The 21,701-nt window shown below is 41.2% G+C and overlaps 1 protein-coding gene across 5 annotated transcripts in view; it reads right to left on the reverse strand.

Annotated features, from left to right (window-relative positions):
- The window catches only part of Cd55 (CD55 molecule (Cromer blood group)), a 58,526-nt gene that overhangs the window by 36,700 nt on the left and 125 nt on the right, over window positions 1–21,701 (reverse strand). For 3 of the 5 annotated variants that reach the window (XR_008719544.1, XM_055602296.1, XM_055602305.1), the window contains exons 2-9: window positions 21,024–21,206; window positions 19,111–19,302; window positions 17,474–17,573; window positions 16,116–16,201; window positions 11,252–11,440; window positions 8,397–8,489; window positions 7,458–7,538; window positions 6,700–6,720 (exon numbers count right to left, since the gene is read on the reverse strand). Coding sequence is in view for 2 of the 5 variants with exons in the window: in XM_055602296.1 (XP_055458271.1) it covers window positions 6,700–6,720; window positions 7,458–7,538; window positions 8,397–8,489; window positions 11,252–11,440; window positions 16,116–16,201; window positions 17,474–17,573; window positions 19,111–19,302; window positions 21,024–21,206 (945 nt within the window). In the remaining 3 variants the exon portion in view is untranslated. The remainder of the gene's footprint in view (window positions 1–6,699; window positions 6,721–7,457; window positions 7,539–8,396; window positions 8,490–11,251; window positions 11,441–16,115; window positions 16,202–17,473; window positions 17,574–19,110; window positions 19,303–21,023; window positions 21,207–21,701) is intronic. The other 2 variants (XR_008719546.1, XR_008719547.1) reach the window with 2 other exon arrangements.

Consider the following 21,701-nt stretch of genomic DNA (forward strand, 5'->3'; position numbering starts at 1 on the left):
GTGGATTCATTGGTTACTTTACTGGTTTGCTTTTAATATTCGGGTACTTTTGTTTTCTTTTGTTCTGTTGTGACTGGCCCTTACTCTGTAGCCTAGGCTGGCCCCAAATCATGATTCTCTTCCCTCAGGCACCCTAGTGCCAAGATTACAATTACCAGTTTGTCAGCACACCTGACCATGTAGCTAAGGGCTTCAGTGGGCGTGTAAAAGGCGCCACTGCTGGAGGCTTGCCTAAGTTCCTCTCTGTGAGTAGCCTTGGTGCGGAACATCAGAAGCTAACGGCTTCAGTGGGCATGTAAAAGGCGCCACTGCTGGAGGCTTGCCTAAGTTCCTCTCTGTGAGTAGCCTTGGTGCGGAACATCAGAAGATAATTTAGCACAGGTACTCCCTAAATGTTTCCGCACTTCCAGCCTACCAGAAACCTGACGGCAAATGACTACGGAAGTGTGCGTAGAAACTGCGGAAACCAGGAGTGCCTCACAGCACCAGGGTAAGCTGCTCCCCTCTGCAGAGGGGTGATTTGTGATTAGATTAACTGGCAACAATAAAAAAAGAAAGCTGCGACAAATGCATGTAGGACACAGAGGGTGGAGTTACTCTCCTTTTCAGAGTGTTTTGGTTGACGTATCTGCACCAGTTTTACTTATCCTATGATCATTTTTACTATATGCTCTGAATCACAGTCTCAAATGTTCTGTGAAAGTTATGTCTTACTGCATTTGCTATTGCAGAACCCAGAATATTTAACAGGTTTTAAACAAATTCCTGTAAAAACTATTTACCTTGCTCAGCTCACCCAATGATTAGATTTTTTTTTAAACAAAAGAATGAATACTTCAGCGGTTTAAATAATATTCATGTACTTTATATACACTATTTTTGAAGAATAAAAGATACCACTTCTTCAAAAGCAGCCATGCTGATGGGTATGGTGGCTCACACCTGTAATCCCAGCACTCAGGGAAGCAGAGGCAGGCAGATCGCTGAGTTCAAGACTAGCCTGGTCTACAAAATGAGTCCAGGACAGACAAGGTCACACAAAGAAATCCTGTCTCAAACAAACAAATAAATGCAGCCATCTCTTGCTATCTGCTAAGGAATGGGAAGACTGGTTCCAGGACACCCTGATGGATTCTAAACTCCACAGGTATCTAAGTTCTTTCTATGAAACTGTATAGTAATCACAGACCAATCAGAAACTACAAGCCTTTAATGAAGTGTGGACAGGCTGGGGATTGCTCAGCAGGCAGACAACTAGCATCTTCTCCAGAGGACCTGGGTTTAATTCCCAGCAAAGGCAGTTCACAACTATTCGCAACTCTAGTCCCAGGGAATCTTATGCCCTCTTCTGGTCTGTGCACACTGCACACACTCGGGGTACTGACATACATGCACACACATGTAAAACAAAAGAAAGAAGGACACACACTTAAAACACTGTTGCTAGTTTAACAGAGGGAAAAAGGCCGATAGAGGGTAAAAAAAATAATGAGTTAACCATTAAAATGGGCAAACTAGTAATAGCAACAAAAAGTAGTTGTTCTAATTAATTAATTGACTAAAATAAGTAAGGCTTAATTCAGTTTTGAAGTAACTCAAGTGTACACAGTTTGATTTCTTAGTAGTTAAACCTTCAAAATAAAGTAAGATCAATTTACATCACCCACTTGCCCACAGGATATGAGAGCCAACCACGACATTTATACTCAGCATGTACACTCAAAGCACATCAGCTATTTCAAACAAGACTTTTCATCTGCTGCTAACATGTGGATGTTTGCCTTATGCTACATAACGTTTTACTCTCTTTACAGGTGACATTTGAGCCTCACTCAAAGCCCATCAGGTAGTTTGGTCTTTTACCATCTTAAAGAAGTCGAACTACTCCAAGCCACAGCCTGCAAACACGACACTTAGAATTCAAGCAGGCAGCCAGAATTCAGAACTGGCCTGGTTGGCTTAGCTTCATGTCCATACAAGATATGGAAAACTGCTTAACTACAGGCGATTTAGAGCTATTAAGTACCAGCTTTTCCTGGATTTATTTGCTTCTCTACAATATTACCATATATTAAATTCAATAAAAAAAAGAGTAAATCACTCATATATCGTGAAGAGGAACTTTGACCTTAATATCATTTTTCCTTGAAATATGGTTTACTATCCTTAAATGGGGGGCTATCCCTTTAGAGTAGTAACTACAGAGGGAATGAGACAGCATTCTAAAACATCCTAAAAGGGGAATAAAGCTGAGAGTGATTTACTAACACAATATTAAAATCTTTTTTAAAGATTTATTCCTTTATTTATTATGTATACGATGTTCTGCCTGCATGTACACCTGCACTCCAGAAGAGGGCACCATCATCTTAGATGGTTGTGGCCACCATGTGGTTGCTGGGAACTGAACTCAGGACCTTTGGAAAAGCAGCCAGTGCACTTAACCTCAGAGCCATCTCTCCAGACCCACAAAATGAAAATCTTACTGGAAAAAAAAAAAAAAGAAGTTTTTAAAATCATCAAAATTTTTGCTCACTGGGAGTGGTGGTGCACGCCTGTGATCCTAGCTCTCTGAGAGGCAGAGGCAGGCAGAGCTCTGTGAGTTCGAGGCCAGCCTGGCCTACAGAGTGAGTCTAGGACAGCCAGGGCTACACACCGAGAAACCCTGTCTGAAAACACAAAAACAAAAGGTAGTTCCAGAAAAGTGACCAGCACTGGGATGCCAATTACTCTATCAGCAGCAGCCAGTCCTCGAGCGGGGAAGCCTGGTGGTGCGCCAGCACAGCAACTACACACACTGTAGTTTCACAAGGATAGTACAGTTAACAATTAGAAGGCAAGTTCACAAAACAAACAGGAGGAACAAACTGCATTTCGCATGTGAGACTCAGCAATAAATAGTGAATGACGCTCGCTCACTTGTCTCCTTGGGAGGAAAAACAAATAAGATATTTTAAAACATCTCAGTGCTTTGATATTAAGGCCTGAGAGAACTGGGGGAAACACAATGAATAACAGTCAGATAGCTGTGGCCATCCTATAGTAGACTTTAAGTAAGTCATGTGTCAGGACATCAGATGACAGTGACAATCGTCAAATCAGCATCTTTCATTCAGATACTAATACATGAGATTCAAGACTATTGCAGGCACACTTGAGTTTCAGCTAAACTGTAGTGCATTCCACACTCAAGATAATGGTAATGAACACACAGGATAATGTGTTTCAATAAATATTTTCTAAATTTCATATTACATCGGTTGATCTCTCAATCTTCGTAAGATGTATGAGTGTTATTGTTGGGATCCGTAAGCAGACATCTCTACAATAAGCCCCAAGAGTCCTGAGAAACCAGATATCAGGCATCTGTGAGGAAGTCTATGGACCACCCATGGATCACCTGAAACCACCTGTGTATGCTCTGGATCACCTTATAAGAGAACTCAAACTACCTCTAATCTCCCTCTCCTGACCTGCCCAGGGACAGTCTCTGTGACCCCTTCCCTTAATAAAACTCCCACGTGGAACCAGTCTTGTGGCGAGATTTGTGAACCCGCCATGTAACTTTGCTGCACAATCCTAACAGTTACAACACAGGATTTCAGCACTGGGGACTAAGGATGAAGCAACATCAGTAGAAAATCCAGGTACTTTGTCTAAGTATACAGTCTCTTGTCCTATCAGTAAGATGAGAGTCAATACCTTCAAGTGCCTAGTCACTGACCTCTACTTCCTTCCTGTTTAGCTTTGAAACCCTGGGCAAGTTACAACTCCTGTAAACCATAGCTGGGTGTGGAAACGCACGCCTGTGATCCCAGCACTCAGGAGGCAGAGGCAGGTGGATCTCTGTGAGTTCGAGGCCAGCCTGGTCTACCAAGCAAGTCCAGGACAGCTAACGCTCCACAAAGGAACCTGTCTCAGAAAAAAAGAAAGAAAGAAAGAAAGAAAGAAAGAAAGAAAGAAGGAAGGAAGGAAGGAAGGAAGGAAGGAAGGAAGGAAGGAAGGAAGGAAGGAAGGAAGAAAGAAAGAAAGAAAGAAAGAAAGAAAGAAAGAAAGAAAGAAAGAAAGAAAGAAAGAAAGAAAGAAAGAAAGAAGCAAATCCTGTAAACCACATTTGTCAATAAGAGACTCATCTTTCTCTGTGGGTGTGGCCACAGCCAGGCAAACAATGCTCCAGAAGGTGAGCCCACATGCATCTGCACATTGAACTCTGAGAATCAGTAAATAAATGTAAAAAGAGAGAACATCAGGTTGGGAAGGAATGATAGGCATGCTAGGGAAGTTGGGGAGATGACTGGAGGGGAAAACTGGGAGTGGATATAAATCAAAATCCACTGCACGCATGTATGAAAATCTCAGAAAAATAAATGAAAATATTATAAGAAAAACATTTCAGCTTAAAAAAGGAGTATGCATGCTGCTTTCCAGCACTGTTGAAAGGTTAAAAATAATAATGCATGTAGCAACTTTCAATATAGCAGCACTTGCTACACAGTAACAATAAACATACAAAAATTACCTGAATAAAAACATGGTGCTTATTCTTCAATGCAGCCAGAGGGAGTGATAATATTTGCACAAATCTATCTCAGAAAAAGAATGGTGATTGCAAACTGTGACTTCCTCCTGTCTTATACATTCATTTCTTATTACTAGGCTAGGATTGTTCATATCCTTTATCACATATGAGCTTATGGAGGATCTGTCTCATAGAGAAAACAGGGACCCAGAGACATTAACTTGATTGCTGAGTAAAATATTTACTAAATTAAAAATCCACGCTGAAACCAAAGTTTGACTAATTCCTAAGCACGAGTTGTTGCTTTTTTTCTTTTTCTCTAGATGACACTGATCTAAAAAACCTTTAGACTATGTTGACCTCATATTGTCAAAAAGGAGCTCCAAGAGGGCAAAAAGATTATTTTTATATATGTAAAGAGTACAGGCATATAGAGAACATAAACTGATTAATCACTCCACATGAAAAAAATGCTTAAACAGATTCTTGACAGAAGGAAGACAAAAGTGAAGAGGGGGTGGGGAACTGACCTACACAGAGCCAGTGTGAGAACCTTTAAGTCCAAGAGAGTGGCATTTGTAATGCAAATTAAGAAGACCTCATAGTTTCTACATTCTCTTAGAGGAATTAAATGGGAAAACTGCAAATGTCTAGTATCATATAATCGACAAAAGAGAGAACAATGGGGGCTGAATAAGAACAAAGTATAATATATATATATATAAGAAATAAATATATATATAATACACATATATATGCATAAAAAATCCACAAGGACACTTACTTCTTTGTGTATTCACTAAAGAGTTAAATTAAAACACTCCCAGCTGTCTATAAAGAAAAATACAATGAACAAATAAACATTTTCCCTACAATGCAGGCAGGTCTCATCTTTGAAGTGAGATAACAATAAATTTAAGAAATAACACTTTTACCATATGTCTGGCTATGGAAAAAGCTGTCAGAACATAGAAATTTCAATAAACCCTAAAGAAAGTTTCCTGGAAAAGAAGTATACAAACGTGAAGAGCTTCAGAAGTAAACAAGAAAAGAGGGGTGAATTCATTAGAAGAGCCTGTGTCTGACAAGCTTGTGTCTGGACAAGGCCTGAATTACAAAAATTTAAAATACTAAGTTACAAGTATCTCAACTCTCCACTAAATACCACTGAGTAAGTTAACAGAAACTCAGGCATCAAAGTCACCATATTGCAAATATTGAATCAGGAGATTTTTTCATTAGCTTAGAATATATTTATTTCTATTTAAAATATAAGATTAACAAAAGCAATTCCACCTGCTGGGGTATTTCTAGGTAAATCTTTAGCTTAAACATAAACTAAATATGACAAATACTAGTAAAAGTAACAACAGAAACTAAATATCCAAAGTTTCAGATTCATGTCCCTTAGTTAACACATTCATGTATGAAGCCGGCGAGGTCACTGATACACATAATTTTTAAATAAGCATCTTTTCACGAGGGGCATTTTCAATTGCCATTACTTTGGTATGCTACTTTGCTATTTTGTTACTTAACACTTTCTCTTAACATTTTGTTCAGGGGTTTGTTGACTTTATTAATAAGTAACAGTAAATAATAATGTAATATAATATAAATGACAGTAAGTAATAATGTACAAAGAAAAACACTGACCAGATATTAGAAAGAATTGCAACACTGTGTTTTTGGCTTCACTGATACATTAGCATCAAGAGAATATATTTTAAGAAACCTTTGCTTAAAACTGTTACTAGAGATGGACGAAAGAGATGACGATAAGATCTAAAAATGGTCAGAGGGTTGGTTACTCTCAAAGTTCTTTGGATAACAACTGTATTGACAGTTGTTTTTGTGCTTCTTCTGTCCCTAAGACAACATACTGACACAGCGGGCACTCAATGCTACCTGACCGATTGGCCAAATGACCCGAAGCCGTCCTAAGATCACCTTAGAGCAAGAACACTGCTGAGAATATGAAGGCGCATACTGGGTACCTAACGGGGTCCACGAAACAATCCGATCAAAAGCATTTACCCGTCTGCCCTGAGGTGCCCACAAACACTGCATTTTGATAGTTTTCCTAAGACAATTAAAAGACAATATTCTTTTCCAGAAATACGGACTATGCTTCCCACAGTGATGGCAATTTCTTTTAACACCCTGTGAGTCAAACTTACCATATATAAGATGGTCACCACCTAAAAAATAAAGGGGGTGGAGAAAAGAATTATAAAACTAATCATTTTAAACTTTTCACTACTTTGTTAACAACTAAATATATACTAATCAACTATATATGAGACCTCAAAACCAACGCAACTTCCACAAGTAAAAAAAAAGCTAATTTGTATATATATTATGTATAATATATATTCAAATATTCTCTATTTGAACACAATTATATATTATTTACTTCAGCAGCATCAACACCAATATTTTTTCTGTTGGACAGCGTTACCAATGTTGACATAAGCCATGACAGTTCTAGAACACCAAAGCAAACATTATATATAGTTACATGACTCGATGTGACAAGAAATAACTTTGAAAAGCCTAAACAGAAAACAAATGATATATTCTACAATCAAAAACTATCGGACCAAGAACGAAGGCACAGGCCTGTAATCCAGCACTTGGGAAGCTGAGGCAGTGGGTTATCAAGAGGTCAAGGTGAGCCTGGACTACATAATGAGTACATATCTGGACTACATATCTCAAAAACGAAAGCTACCAGAAACTGAAGTCCCTTTCCACAGACCCTAACAGAATGCGAAATTACCTTATCAGCATATTATTTGTCCTACTGCACAATGGAAGTCAAAGCAGGACTATAGAACACTGTAGTCATAATTAGCTGGAGACTGCTGACCCGCGTTTCCATCATAAAACACCAGACCCGCAGACAGGAAACCTTAACTGAACAAAATCAACTGACCTGAGGTAGACTTTTCATTGACTTTAGATGTTCTTGTTGGACGTTGCACTGTTGTCTTGGTAGCAGGTACATAAGGCGTTGCTGTAAGATGAGCAGAAGTGAACCTTTGTGTGACAATCTGGGCACCCTTGGTCACTGACAAGTGTGAGATGGGGCGCCTTTGTGTTGCTGGCAGACTCTGGGTAAATGAAGGTTTTGCTGTGGCAAATCTCTGGGTTGTTAGTGTAGTCTGTACGGCAGGGGAGTTAACTGTGGTGGAACTCTGGGTTATTGGTGGGTTTTTTGCAGATACAGTATTTGATAAAGGGGATATCTGAGCTGTCACTGTTTTTGTGGTTGAACTCTTTGCCGTGATAGATTTCTGTGGAGTTGGTGGAATTTCTGAAGCTTGGACATTTGTTGTATTAGTTTTCTGAGGTGTTGGTGGGTCTTCTGCAGCTGGGTTATCTGCTGTGTTGGTTTTTTGAGATGTTGGTTGGATTTCTGAAGCTGGGATGTTTGTTGTATTAGTTTTCTGAGATGTTGGGTCTTCTGTGGCTGGGACATCTGTTTTATTAGTTTTCTGAGGTGTTGGTGGGATTTCTGTAGCTGGGTCATCGGCTGTGTTGGTTTTCTGAGGTGTTGGTGGGATTTCTGAAGCTGGAACATTTGTTGTATTAGTTTTCTGAGGTGTTCGTGGGATTTCGGTAGCTGGGTCACCGGTTGTGTTGGGTTTCAGAGGTACTGGTGAAATGTCTATACTTGGGTCATCTGCTGTGTTGGTTTTCTGAGGTGTTACTAGGATTTCTGAAGCTGGGACATCTGTTATGCTGGGTCTCTGAGGTGTTGGTGGGGCTGCTGTAGATGGAATATTTGCTTTGGTGGATTTCTGAGGTTTTGGTGAGACTGCTGTAGGTGGAACATGAACTGTGGTGGGAGACATTGGTGAGACTCTTGTACCTGTGGTGGGCCTCTTGGACGTTGATAGGACTGTTGTACCTGCAATATGAACTGTTGTTGGTTTCGGAGGTGTTGTTGGTATCGTGGATTTCTCTATAAAGAAAACAAAGTTAAGTTAAAAGCAGCTAAGTCTTGCTGACTGAGTAAAGCTTCCCTAGCCATTATGTGCTCAATGACTCTTTTCTTTCTCTCCCCACAAACACCTAGACAGGGCTTTTAGAAAGCCAGTCCTCATGTCCCTTCCTCTACTGCACCATTTTTATTAGTGCATCTTGACTGTTCTCAGCAGTGAGTGTATGTCCTACAGATATATCACGTGTTTTCACAATACTTACCAGCCTCCCTCTCTCTGTTCCATTACTCCTATCCATTCCCCCAGGCAGTCTCATTTCTCACAAGACAACTGAAAACCACTATACCAGGTAAAATAAATTAGTCTTTGAAAGATGAATATTGCATGTCTTCTTTCATTAGTGGATCCTGGATTTTATATAGTTACATATAATCACACATGTATGTAAGAGAAGCTACATCATTTTTGCTTTGCTATTAATTATATCCATACGTGACTAAAGTAGTCTTATACCAATATAATATTGCAATTCTTAAGCTTTTTTTCTGTGTAAAGACAAAAGTCAGAATAACATTTCATTATGTGACAAGTCTCTCTATTTTGTCTTCAAAATTTTCTTCCTCTATTCACACCAAGACCAAAGAATGTTTTTATATGAAGACAAGTACAGCAGTTACTTTGTCCCTCGTCTTCAGCATAGGTTACTGAGTCTGCAGACTTATTCCTTGCTGGTCGCCTTTGGGGTACTTTACAAAAACCCCTTTCAGGCAGCCCTAAGTAACTGCATCAAATCTCTGGCCCTTCTAAGATTTGTTTTCCTCATTGGAAAACTGAGGATGCAAACAGGGCAAGCTAATTAGATCATTACACTTTGTGTATTCTCTCTGAAACATCAGACTACCCCCTCAGGTTGCATAAGTGTGTGTGTGTGTGTGTGTGTGTGTGTGTGTGTGTGTGTGTGTGTGTAACAAAAATCCCAGTGCAGACCACATGCCATCATTGTGCACAATGGTTTAAGTAAGTCGCACTACACAAGGCCTGTCCATGTGTAACTACCATGATGAATATGTCCACCCATAACGCCCTGCCTACTAGACACCATGTTCTAAGTGTTCAGACGCTATATGTATTTTTTTTTCCTTGCTTAAAAAAAAATCTATGTCACAGGCTACTTATAAGGGACAATTCAAAATACCTGCCAGGCAGTCAAGCAATGCCAGAGTGGCTGGAGTAAGTGATGTTACTATAGAGGCTGTTCGTTTTAAGGCCCTCAAACATACACAAAACTTATTCTCTGTCCCACTTAGTTCTTGTTTTAAATCCAAAGGGTTTGCATGCTCCCACTGAGTTTAAATTTCCTGACAATTTCCTAATTGCCTTTTCATCACTGATGCCTACTCTAACCCCACTGTGGCCAGAAAGAATGCTGTGAAGAAAGGCACCAAGGGTGGAGGCCAGGAGACGCCAGCGTTGGTAAACGTGACGCAGCAAGGACTGATCAGCTGCCCTAAGCGGTTCAAGTCCCTATGTGGAAACCGGCTTAACTGTTAGCACTGTTGCTCAACTCACTTCTAATCTCATGATTTGTTTCCTTTTTCTCCTTGGTGGGAAGAGGTCTGTAGAATTCCCCGACTATGACTGTAAATTGACCTTTTTTTCTGTCCAATTTCTTTTTGGAACTAATATTAATTTACTGAACAGGAGACCAGAAGCAGGTGGCATGCAAAGCAAACACCCTCTGTGGTAACATGTCTAAGGGTTCTGTTGACCAAACAACAAAGCCATGACCTTGTTTGCAGTGTCTCGGTTACACCAAAAAGAATTCAGTTCTTTATACACAAACTTCAGAGTGAGCATCAGGCCATATTTGCACTCAGGCTGTGGTTCAGCATCACTCTAGGTAGTATGACAAAGGCAACAAAGCACAGGTGCTAGGACAAAAGGCCGAAGTCACTCTGATTTCCCAAAGCTATCCTACTCTGCTACAGACAGCCATGCAACCTTTATTTAATTTAATTTATTTATTTATTTATTGAGACAGGGTATCTCTCAGGGTAGTTCTGGCTGTCCTGGAACTCTCTTTGTAGACCATGTTGGCCTCGACTGCTCAGAGACCCACCTGCCTCTGCCTTCCAACTGCTGGGATAAAGGTGTTAGCCACCACTGCCCAGATTCCATGCGTTCTTAATCCTCCTGGGCTTGATGAGCTAGGCAGCTTGGCTCCTGGTCAGCTGCTGGCGGCAAAGGCAACACCCAGGTGAGTGACTGACCTCGTACTCTAGGTGGTCCTTTACCTCCACGCTCCACTAGAGACAGCAAGAACACTGAAAGTGGCTGAAAACGGGACAAGGCCCACCTGAGGAGCCTGTCCAGTGTCTGATAAAAGTCAGAGAGTTACAAGTCTGTCTCAGAGAGTACATGGTGCTGAATCCTGATACATTTTGAGGAAAGACACATGCTATCTTGTTTGCTTGTTTGTTTGTTTGTTTGTTTGTTGAGACAGGGTTTCTCTGTGTAAACCTGGCTGTCCTGGAAATCACTGTGTAGACCAGGCTGGCCTCAAACTCCTCCTGCCTCTGCGTCCCAAGTTGCTGGGACTGAAAGCGTGCACCACCAACTCCAAGTTTACATTGTCATCTTTTACCAGGGAATCTTCTCATTCGATTGGTGAGTTAAATGATGCAGGAATTTATTTGTCTTAAAAGCGATTTAAACGGTCCAATATGCATAAACCTATTCTAGATGAGACCATGTGTGGTCAAGGAGGGACACAAGCGATTACCTAAGCAGCTTGGCGGAGGGCCGCTCCACTCCCCGTAGCCCTGGTTCACATTGCAGTAAATGGAATGCTCCCCAACCAGGAGGAAGCCTTTGGCACATGTGTAGGTGACGACCTGTCTGTAAACATAGGAATCACTTTCCCCATGTATTTCTCCGTTGCTGATCTTTGGTGGGTCTGGACAAAAAATTTCTTTTAAAAGAATAAAAAGTATTTTTAAATGAGGAAAAACCAATATTGCATTTTTATAAATAAGACTGAAACTTGTTAACAAATGTTTAAGACAATTCAAATCAACCATTTTTCTGAGTTCAGCCACTGTAGTTTGACAATAACAAATGCCTACTACAGAGGTTCTCAACTTCTGGGTCATGGCATATGGTCTACATTTTCACCTCTAGGGGAAGGTGTTTTAGGAGAGACTGACTCACTGAAACCTTAAACAGGACAGAACTTACCAAACAGCTTAAAAAAAAAAAAAAGTGCAAGGCGCATTGTGATGGTTATACTATAAAGGAGATCTCCTTCTACAGCTATCCTAATAGCAACATCAACGGTGTGTGCTTCAGCACCATCAAGTTAATCAAGTAAACAATAAAATGACATATGCACACCAAATTAAGCTGACTCAAATGAACATGAGCAGGCATAGAATACTGGCAAATTCATGATAGATTTTAAACGAAGCAAGGACTTGTCCAGTGCAAACAGTCTGTGCAACCAACACATAAGCGTTGTTCTATGAGAAGCAGTAATAATAAATAAATAAAAGATAGCCGAGCGAGGAACGCCTCCCGGTCTTAGAATCTATGGTAAGAGACTGGAGGTGTGTGTCAGCACAATGTGAAGGCTGCCACAGCAGCAAAGGACATTAACCAGTCTGGGAAATCCTCCTGAAAGACTCAGGGGAGTGACTCTTGATGGCGAAAACACAGCCAAGCAGGGAAGGACCTTCTAGGCCAATCCAGCTATAGAAAAAAGTGTTGAGGTATCAAGACCATGAGTTAGGGGCTGGGCGACAGCTTGGGCAGGACAGTACTTGCTGTGCCAGCATTCCCCAAAACATTCATAAAAATGTAGGGCTTGGTGGTGTGCACCTGGGGACATGGGGAGCTAACAGACAGGCAGACCCCCAAGGCTGCCGCACAGCCAGCTTGACTCAAATCAAGCAGCCCACCTCACTTTAGACACTGTCTCCAAAATCCAAAGCTAACAATCCCTGAAGGGTGGCACATGAACTCATCTTGGTGCCACACATGCATGTGTGTGCGCAAGTAAACACCACATACACACAACTGTTAACCTCGTACACACATGCAGACAAGAGAGAGAGATCACGAGATAGCTCTGCCTGCTGGCTCATGACTATAAGCCCAGAATTTAGGAGGTTGGAACAAGATGATTGTTGCCACAAGTTTGAGACTAGCTTGTGCTACAGAGTTAAATCCTGACTCAACAAAAATTTTAAAAATCTTAAACAAATGGACATATAATAAAGAGAATATGGCAGCATGCTGGCAGCTTGTGTGCATGCTGGTAAGTAGGAAGGCAAAAGCTAAGTGTTTTCTACATGTAACAGAGAGCTATATCGGCCTGGAACACCCCTGGCAGTTTAAGTGTTCAGACATTCCTTGAAGAAGGAAGACACGTCATATCTATGTTTCTGAAGCATCGCCCTGGGCAGACTATGAATGAAATAGCAATGAGGCACAAGGAAAAGGCATTCTCTCTCATCCTGGAATTCTGCCAACTGAGGTTCCTACACAGATACAAGTCAGATGCTTTTTTTTTTTTTAATCTAAAAGTATATGGAAGTAAAATAGTAAAGACACGTACAGATTAGATGCTAAAACAGAGGGGTCTGAGGAGGTAATGACAGAAGAAAAGCACTGATTAAAGGTGAGCAGGTACCATCATCAGCTGAAATTAATTTTAAAAATAGCCATGCATGGTGGCGTATGCTTGTAACCCCAGCACTTAGGAGGCAGAGGCAGGCGGATCTCTGAGTTCAAGCCTGGTCTACAAAACAGGATAGCCAAGGCTACACAAGGAAATCCTATCTCAAAAAAATAAACTTAAATAAATAAAATAGACGTGGCCATCTCTGAACCAATAAAAAAAAAAAAAAAGAACAGAAAGATAGGAAAAAGCGGGGTCTCAGGACAGTGAGGGCTAATTCAGAGGTCAAGAGCCACCATCACTGGTGTGTAACTAAAGACAACCCCCAAAAGTGCTCATCGAGCCTCCTTAGTCATTCTCCTCTGTAATCGCAGCCACACTAGAGACTAGGACACCCCTACTCACCCACACACCAAGGCCGCTCACTACTTGACAGTTCACTTCCTGTCCCCTGTGAATTCCCTTCACCCTCAGTGGACTCTGTAAGGGCTAGTCCCTGGGAGTTTGACATGCTCCAATTGGTATAAGGGCAACACAAACTGGACTCGGTGGGTTGTTTTTGTTTTTTAAGTGGGGGGGTTATAGGGTGGGAAGGTGAATCTGGGGGGAATGGGAGGTGAGTGTGACCGGGTGTGGTCACCAGTCCTCAAGATACCTGGGTCATATGAAAGGGAAGGAGGTCCTCCCCTATCAGTGGACTTGGAAAGCGGCAGGGAGGAGATGGGGGGGAGGGTGGGATTGGGAGAGAATGAAGGAGGACGCTACAGCTGGGATACAGAGTTAATAAAATGTAACTAATAGCTAATGAAAATATAATGTGGGTAGGGGAGAATGCACCTTCCACTTTTTGTTTTAGGGATCTCAAAACCAATACAATTTCATGTGGCAATGAAAATAGACACTCACTCCCAGCTGGGATTACAGGAATAGCAGTAATAATGCTGCAGCACTCAGGTACAAGAGACTTTCCAAAGAAACGTGGTTATCAAAGAGCCAGCCATTGAGTTCATGTCAGAAACAGTCCCTGTTCTCCTTATTTGGTACTCACTTGGACACTGAGCTACCACGGGCTACATCTGAGCGGAGGTTCTAGGTTATATCCATGCATGGTCCTTGGTTGGAGATACAGTCTCATAAAAGACCCCTGGGCTCAGATATATTTGATCCTTGTGGAGCTCCTATCCTCTCCACGTCATACTAACTCCCCTTCTCTCATATGATTCCCTGCACTCTGCTGAAGGTTTGGTTATGAGTCTTAGTGTCTGCTTTGATACACTGGGAGGAGCAGTCTGTTAGGCCACAGAGGAGGACTTTGCAGCCAGTCCTCAAGACCCTGATAAAACAGGGTCACTTGAAAGGGGAGGAGGTCCTCCCCTATCAGTGGACTTGGAAAACGGCAGGGAGGAGATGAGCGGGGGAGGGTGGGATTGGGAGGGAATGAAGGAGGACGCTACAGCTGGGATACAGAGTTAATAAAATGTAACTAATAAAAACAAAAAGAAATGTGGTTATCAGCAGTGCTGCTGGAGAGGTGGCCGAGAGCCAAGAAAACAGGGTGTTCACCATAAAGAGTGAAAAGAAAGCACAGACAGGAAGTAGGCCTGGTGCAAAGCTTCCTCACTAGGATACATTCCTAGTGGACACATTTCTGTGAACCCAAGGGCAGCATCTGCTGGAGAAAATACTGGCTTCACACACAGAAAACCGCCTCCCCAGGCTTTAGGCCAGGCTGCCTGTGCCAACAAACAGTGTCCCGGCACCCCCTTTTGCTTCACCTCCTAGTGTCTTTACAGGGTCATTTACTAGGAGTGGGAACAGAATCGTGGTACTGAGAAGAAATGATAAAAACTTTTGACTGGCCCTAAGGAGAGAACAGAAAGGGTGGGCCCAGCAGGGTGGGCAGGATGGATGTGATACGAGGGAGCTGACAGCAGGCTTTTTATCAGTTGTCTAGTATCACCTGATTGCACACTTTGCCTATCAGAGTGTCAAGTACTGACTTCACAACTTTTCTCCTGGTGAACACACACACACACACACACACACACACACACACAGTAAATACATAGTAAATAGTAAACTTAGCATTAATTTTGTCACTAGGGTTTTAGAAGCCATTTGAGGAAGTTATAAGTTAAGTATCCAGAAATCCAAGATGGAAGGAATAAAGTCTACAGTTTTAAATGTCGGGGGCTTAGTGGAACAGAGTGGCCTTAGCACACAGGAGGACTAGGAATCCATGCCCAGGGCTCAAGCAAATAAATAAACTGCATTCATTTTACTGCTCTTAAGTTTTAAAGGGAGCCATGTCTCTAACAGACCTAAATTTGACTGGATATATTTATTTATGATATTATTTCTCATATTTTTCTCTTTAGAAGGGGAAACTCTCCAGCATAATAATGGCTTCTTTATCACACAGCCTTATTACTCTAATGATAAAAACATGTCATGCCTTAAAACCATCTAGGTAATTATCTCAACTGATGACTATACTCTAAAAGGAGACAGGTATGCAACCATGGGTCTCAGAGAAAGAATAGGTTTGCAGTAAGAGACCTGTATAAAATGCCTCTCCATGACACTTACTTTAGAACATGGAGCCAGTCATTCAGACTCTGAGATAGTTCCTTAATAAGGGGAAGCCCCTGCTTCTCCCACTATTAGAAGAAATGTAGAAGGAATGGTTAGACAGCAAAAGGCCAAGTAGAATGTAAACCAAGGCTGGTTCTTAATTCTTACTTATTTTATAGTGAGGATATTACTGCTCAGAGCCAGCTTCAACAGTCCTCCCATAGCAGATAAATTAAGACGTTTGTCATTGATAGAGACACAGTGAAAAGTGGGGGCACTGCAAATACAGATATGGACAGTTCTTAAATGAGAAATAATTGATTTCATTGAGCCTTTGGCCCCACAATGAATACTTACTTTTTCTATAAAAAAAAAGGGGGGGGGGGCAACATACCTACACACGTTGGAATGTCTCTGTCCCAGTTAACAGAATCGCCCGAAACAACACAGAAGCTAAAGGTTGAACCAACTAGCTTGTACCTAAAGGAGAAGGAAGAGCTGTTATATTCAAAAATACTTAAGTCTTGTCTTAATTCTCCAGAACTTCATTTTAAAAGATTTACTACACCAGAAGATAGAGATAAAATAACAGTTGGTAAGTATCTACATGGAAATTAAAAGAAAAAAATTAGTTCACAGAAATGGCACTGAAATGGCAAGACTTTCAAACATGCAAACTGTTTCTCTCAATTGCAGGATGAAACAATACATCAATAAAAAGAATTCTAAAACCATGTGTTTGATGAAAGCGTATCCTCTAAGTTCTAAAAGAACAGGCCTCATGAATAAGGGAGTGCACTTGTATCTAAAGAGTTCACAGTGCAGCACGGCCAAGAGTTTACACTAATAACCCAACTGAATCCCTGTTTAATAAGAGCAACAACGTGCTACTATTTATTTCTGTTTTAAAATTTGAAATGCATTTTGTTTCATTTAGCTTAAAAGCTAAAACTTCTTGAGAACTTTAAAGTGTAAGTTGTTTGGAGCAAATCCATACTTCCTTCCTTTTCCAACTCCTCCCCTCGCCTTCTCGCATGCACGCTTCTTTCTCAATTCTGTGAGCTCTTGTAAAACCCACTAACCCCACTTAGCACTACCTATTTTTCCATTATAAATCGGGGGAGGAGGATGTGCTCGACATGGACAGGTAAGGAGAGAGTCGCTGATGGCACTTAATTAAAGAATTTTGTTGTAGTACATGAAGAACTAAATAAAAAAGCCTTAAGATCTTCTGTTAGGAAGGCATTTTCACACTAGACATTTTTAGCCCATTTGTTTGAACACAGAAAATCTCAGACACAAATTAATATTTAAGTCAGTTTAAAATGGGTTTGACTTTTAATACTTTAAGGATTGTTATTTAAGGATTGCTATATTTCAATTGTTTTTTCACTAATCACATTTAGAGTCACATTTGTTGGAATCTAATAATCTAGAGAAGTTATAAGTTTAAGTATTAAAAATCTTCTTTTCCTGGACCATATTACTAAGTATAACTACAATGAGCTCATGGAGTGAGGTATTTATGCTTTTTAATTCTTTTCAATAGCATATAAAATAGCTTTTATTCTGACATTTACATGCATGAATATTATTGTGCGTTGTTCATATTCACCCCCACTCTCATTATGAGGGATGGTTTCAGATGCCACCAACCTGTGACCACAGGTCACAAATCTATCAGTATCCACTGAACTCCCAATTTGTTTTGTCCATTAATTAAGTATAGAGTTTTAGTGTGATGAAACTTACCCTGTGTTGCATGAGAATTGTATTTTTGAACCAAATAACAGGCCCTTAGGTATGTTGATGTGACCATTTGACAAGTCTCCAGGATTAGGACATGATTTCTCTAAAAGAGAGTATCAAATTTTCTTTTGTTTTTGGTCAATTATCAGACAAAACAAAACACAAAAGCAAAAAAAACCAAACCCTCTACCTGTACAGAAAGTTAACGGATTAAGATGGTAATCATATATAGGGGAAGAAAGAAGGCTACACGTAGCATGAGAGCAGAAGGGAAGATGACCTAGGGTCAGGACCAGCAAGAATGTGGTGAGTGGAGAGAGCGAGGAAGACCAAAGTAAAATGACGTGGTGTATGAAAACACCAACAAACACATCATTTTTATTTTAATTTAAGAAATAAAGTATAAATGGGGGAGACAGGCAGAGAGAAAATTGGGCCGGGAAAGCGCTTTCTACTCAAGGGAAAGGACCTGACCTTCATCCCTAGGACCCACATAAAAAAGCTGGGCATGGTAACAAGCTCTTGCCATCCCAGACCTGGGTGAGCAGAGACAGGCAAAGCCCTGGGTTCCACTGGTCACCCAGTCTAGCCTCCATGGGACATCCCAGGCCAATGACAGATTTGTCTAATATTAGACAATACTGTCTAAATTTCAGGTAACCAGAGCTTGAAGAATAACACCCAAGGTTGTCCTTTGACCTTCTACACACAGGTATAGAAGTGCATGAACACATAAACACAAACATACAAATAGTTGTGTGGACCTGGAAAATGTCTTGGTTAATAAAGTGCTTGCTTGCTGTAGGTGTAAAAAAAGAGAGTTTTGGTCACCAGAACCCATGTAAACAGCTGGGCACAGGGACACACACCTATACCCCAGTGACAGACCCTGGAGGCTGGGGGAAGGCAGGAAGAGAACCATTAGTATGATCTAGGAGATGAAGTTCTAGGTCAAAGGCACCTAAGGAATGACACCCAGGATTATATTCTGTAACCCTCCCAACACATACAACATGTCCATATATATTCACATCGACTCATTAGCATATTTGTGTATGCATGAAAAACACACACATACAGGTAATAAATAGATATTCATTACATAATAATGTATACCTTGAATTTTCGTGATTCTTACTTGCTAATTACATCTTAGGAAATCAGGAGAAAATAAAATAAGTATCAGGCACATATATACAAATTCGTCTTCTGACCCACTGATGTTTCCAACCCTTCCATGTCTTTAATTTTACATGCTTCAGTGTGTTGTCATTTTAGGGGAATTAACTAACGGAAAATTTCTAACTATTCCTACTGTGTAAATACTCGTTTAGTTAAAAATAACACTCATGGGAGCCGGAGAGGCAGGGTTAACAGCACTGTGTGCTCTTCCAAAGGACCCGGTTCAATTCCCAGCACCCACATGGCAGCTCACAACTGTCTGCAATGCCAATTCCAAGGGATCTGACACCTTCCCACTAATGCACATAAGATAGAATTAATAAATTAATTTTTTAAAAAAATAAATTATGATTCTTTGAATCATGTATATAATGTATGTATTATATATTGTATATGATTCTTTGTATATCAATGATCTTTGAAGAATCATTGTATATATCATTGTATATAATACTCACTTTTACAAATTTCATCAATTTTGGACCATTCTAAATTCGCAAGACAAGTTGACTTTCCTGAGAGTGAAGGAACTCTGAGATATCCTGGCCGACACTCATACTCCACAACGGTACCAATCGGGAAATAATTCACACTGATATATATCTTTTTGAGGGATGCAAAAGGAACCATTGTTGGAGCATCACAGCTTTCTGGAAGAATTAACAAAGCAACAACAACAAAAAAAAAGAGGAATGTCAATTTATTTATTTTATAGCCTGTGTAATCTGCTAATATCTGGTCATTAAACCACCCCTTTTCATTTAACAATTTACTCATTTGTTTTGTAAGGATTTTTATTTATATTCATTTTAAAAAATATCACTGTGGTATCTGCTGTGTATCAAGTGTATTCATGTGTATACATTCATTTTTCTGTTACTAGGTATGACGTTTTCACATATAAATGTCAATTATAATAGGATTTACTGAAAACTTCCACAAGTCTTACACAGACTTACTCATTTCACCTCACAGGAGCCCCTGGAGACAAGGATCAGATGAACCAGCTGGGCACAAGAAGTGTGCACCAAGCTGGGAAATGTTCGAGGGAAGCCCCCACTTACATAACTCGTGGGGCTGCTTGAAAGATTAGATAAAGCAACACAGTGGAAAATTACAAACTCTAAATCTATGCTGGAAGCTTCTGGGTTTCTTGCCTTTTGTGGGGTTGGCAATATAGATGTAAAAGCCCACTTTCCTTGTGGTTTCAGAATGATTCTGGATTTATTTACTGTAGCTTCCCCCAATTCAGGTCATTCAAAGGCGGGAATCAAGTCTTACTTTTGTCTTTACTTTCATGTAGTCAGTCAGATACTGTATAATGATATCTGATCCATGATTGGCCACCTAGATAAGTGTGGTTCCTGTACGTCTGTAATGAAGCTGAACTCTTCCTGTTGTCTAGCAACCCTGCAGCCATCCCAACGCAATCCCTCATGAACACACTTGTCCTGGTGCTGGGGTAGCAACCATAGTACTTGAAAAGTACAGGAAAAAGGAAGAAACAACAAGATACTGAAGACAAGACTTGACGGCTGCCTTTGAATGACCTAAGCGGCGGTAGCCACAGTCAATCCAGAATCACAGAATCACAGAGAGGAGACAGTATTTGGTAATAAGTGTCTATGTTGCCAGCTCATGTGTTCATGATGCCATAGTTTTTAGTTTTGATGTTTTGGAGCAACATACACACAAATAAAAAGTAAGCGAATGTTAGTTTATTTTTAAATTAGCATAGCCTTGGTGTAAAATGTATAACCTACGTAGCCAAGCAGTAATGCCTTGAGAGCCCCCTCCACCACTAATGTCACAACTGCCAGCAGCATAGAGTGACGTACTGTAGAGGTTACAGTAAAAGAACAAGCACCGGGCTACACTATAGAACCCGGGAGGGCAGACACGCCAGCTAGGTCTGGACCCGATACTGTGTTCAGATATTCTAGAATCACCTAAAAACTCTATCTGAAAGCTAACACTGGGCTGTATGTACCAGATTTTTTTTTTTTTAAGCAGGATCTCAAAATGTCTCTCGAGTTCTATCCATTACTTAACAAAATGAAGTTGAAGACAGATCACCTGGGTGTGTGTCTCAAGGTAATTGCCAAATATATTCACATATAATTTACTCCCTAAACAGTAGCGATCATGTATTTTTCTCTATTAGCCTGAAAATAGAAAGAAAGACTGTTAATGAAGAAGCAGGGTTTGCTCTAGGAAGCACTGCCTTCAATTAGCTAGAGAGTGAACCGCCAACACATAACCTCTCGGGTTTAATAACGCTAGAAACTATCAATTACCAGTCACTCCAAAGGGTAGAAGTAGCCTAATAATACACACATTCCCGTAACGTTTCTAAAAAGAATGAGCTTACGGTTACAGAATGTTTCGAGGTTAGACCAACTGCCATTAAGACAGGTCGCTGTGTTCAACTTGTTTGGAATTTCTTGATAGCCTTTGTTACAGGTATACACCACGCTGCTTTTCTCGGGGAAACTGGTTTTTCCCTCCAACGATGGCGTGGCGTTAGGAATGTCTGGAGGAAGGCCGCAGTCACCTAGAGAGGGTAGAGCAGAGGTAAAGCAGAGCGTGTGAGGCCGAAAGAAAGCGGTAAGTCTCTTTCCCCAGACCTCCGGGGAAGCAGCCGCGGCTCTTCACTTCCCCCGATGCTGAACCTGTCCTACAGGAACTTGCACCGCCGAGGCTCTCATCAACACAAGACAAGACTAACCCCCAACCCCCCGGGTTCGGAATGTCCTCAATATCCATGCCAACACCGCCGCTAGGCGCAAGATAGGCAAGAAAGCCCCGTGTGCCCCGCGTGCCCAGTGTGCCCCGCGTGCCCAGCTCTCCCGGCGCAGGTGCTCAGCCCTCTGGCCCCACCTTAAGAAAGCAGGGTTGGGCATTCGCCCTCGACCGTCCCTTCGGCGCTGCCGCGGCCTCTGGCACAGCCCAGCACCCCACCACCACGCCGCCCGCGGGCCACCGGCACCGGGCTGCTGAGCCTCGGGTTAGGGACCAGCGCCTGGCGAGCACGCGCGCGGCCACTCAC

The sequence above is a fragment of the Psammomys obesus genome, unplaced genomic scaffold (assembly GCF_907164565.1).
Source record: "Psammomys obesus unplaced genomic scaffold, mPsaObe1.curated_primary_1811, whole genome shotgun sequence".
Lineage (NCBI taxonomy): Eukaryota > Metazoa > Chordata > Mammalia > Rodentia > Muridae > Psammomys > Psammomys obesus.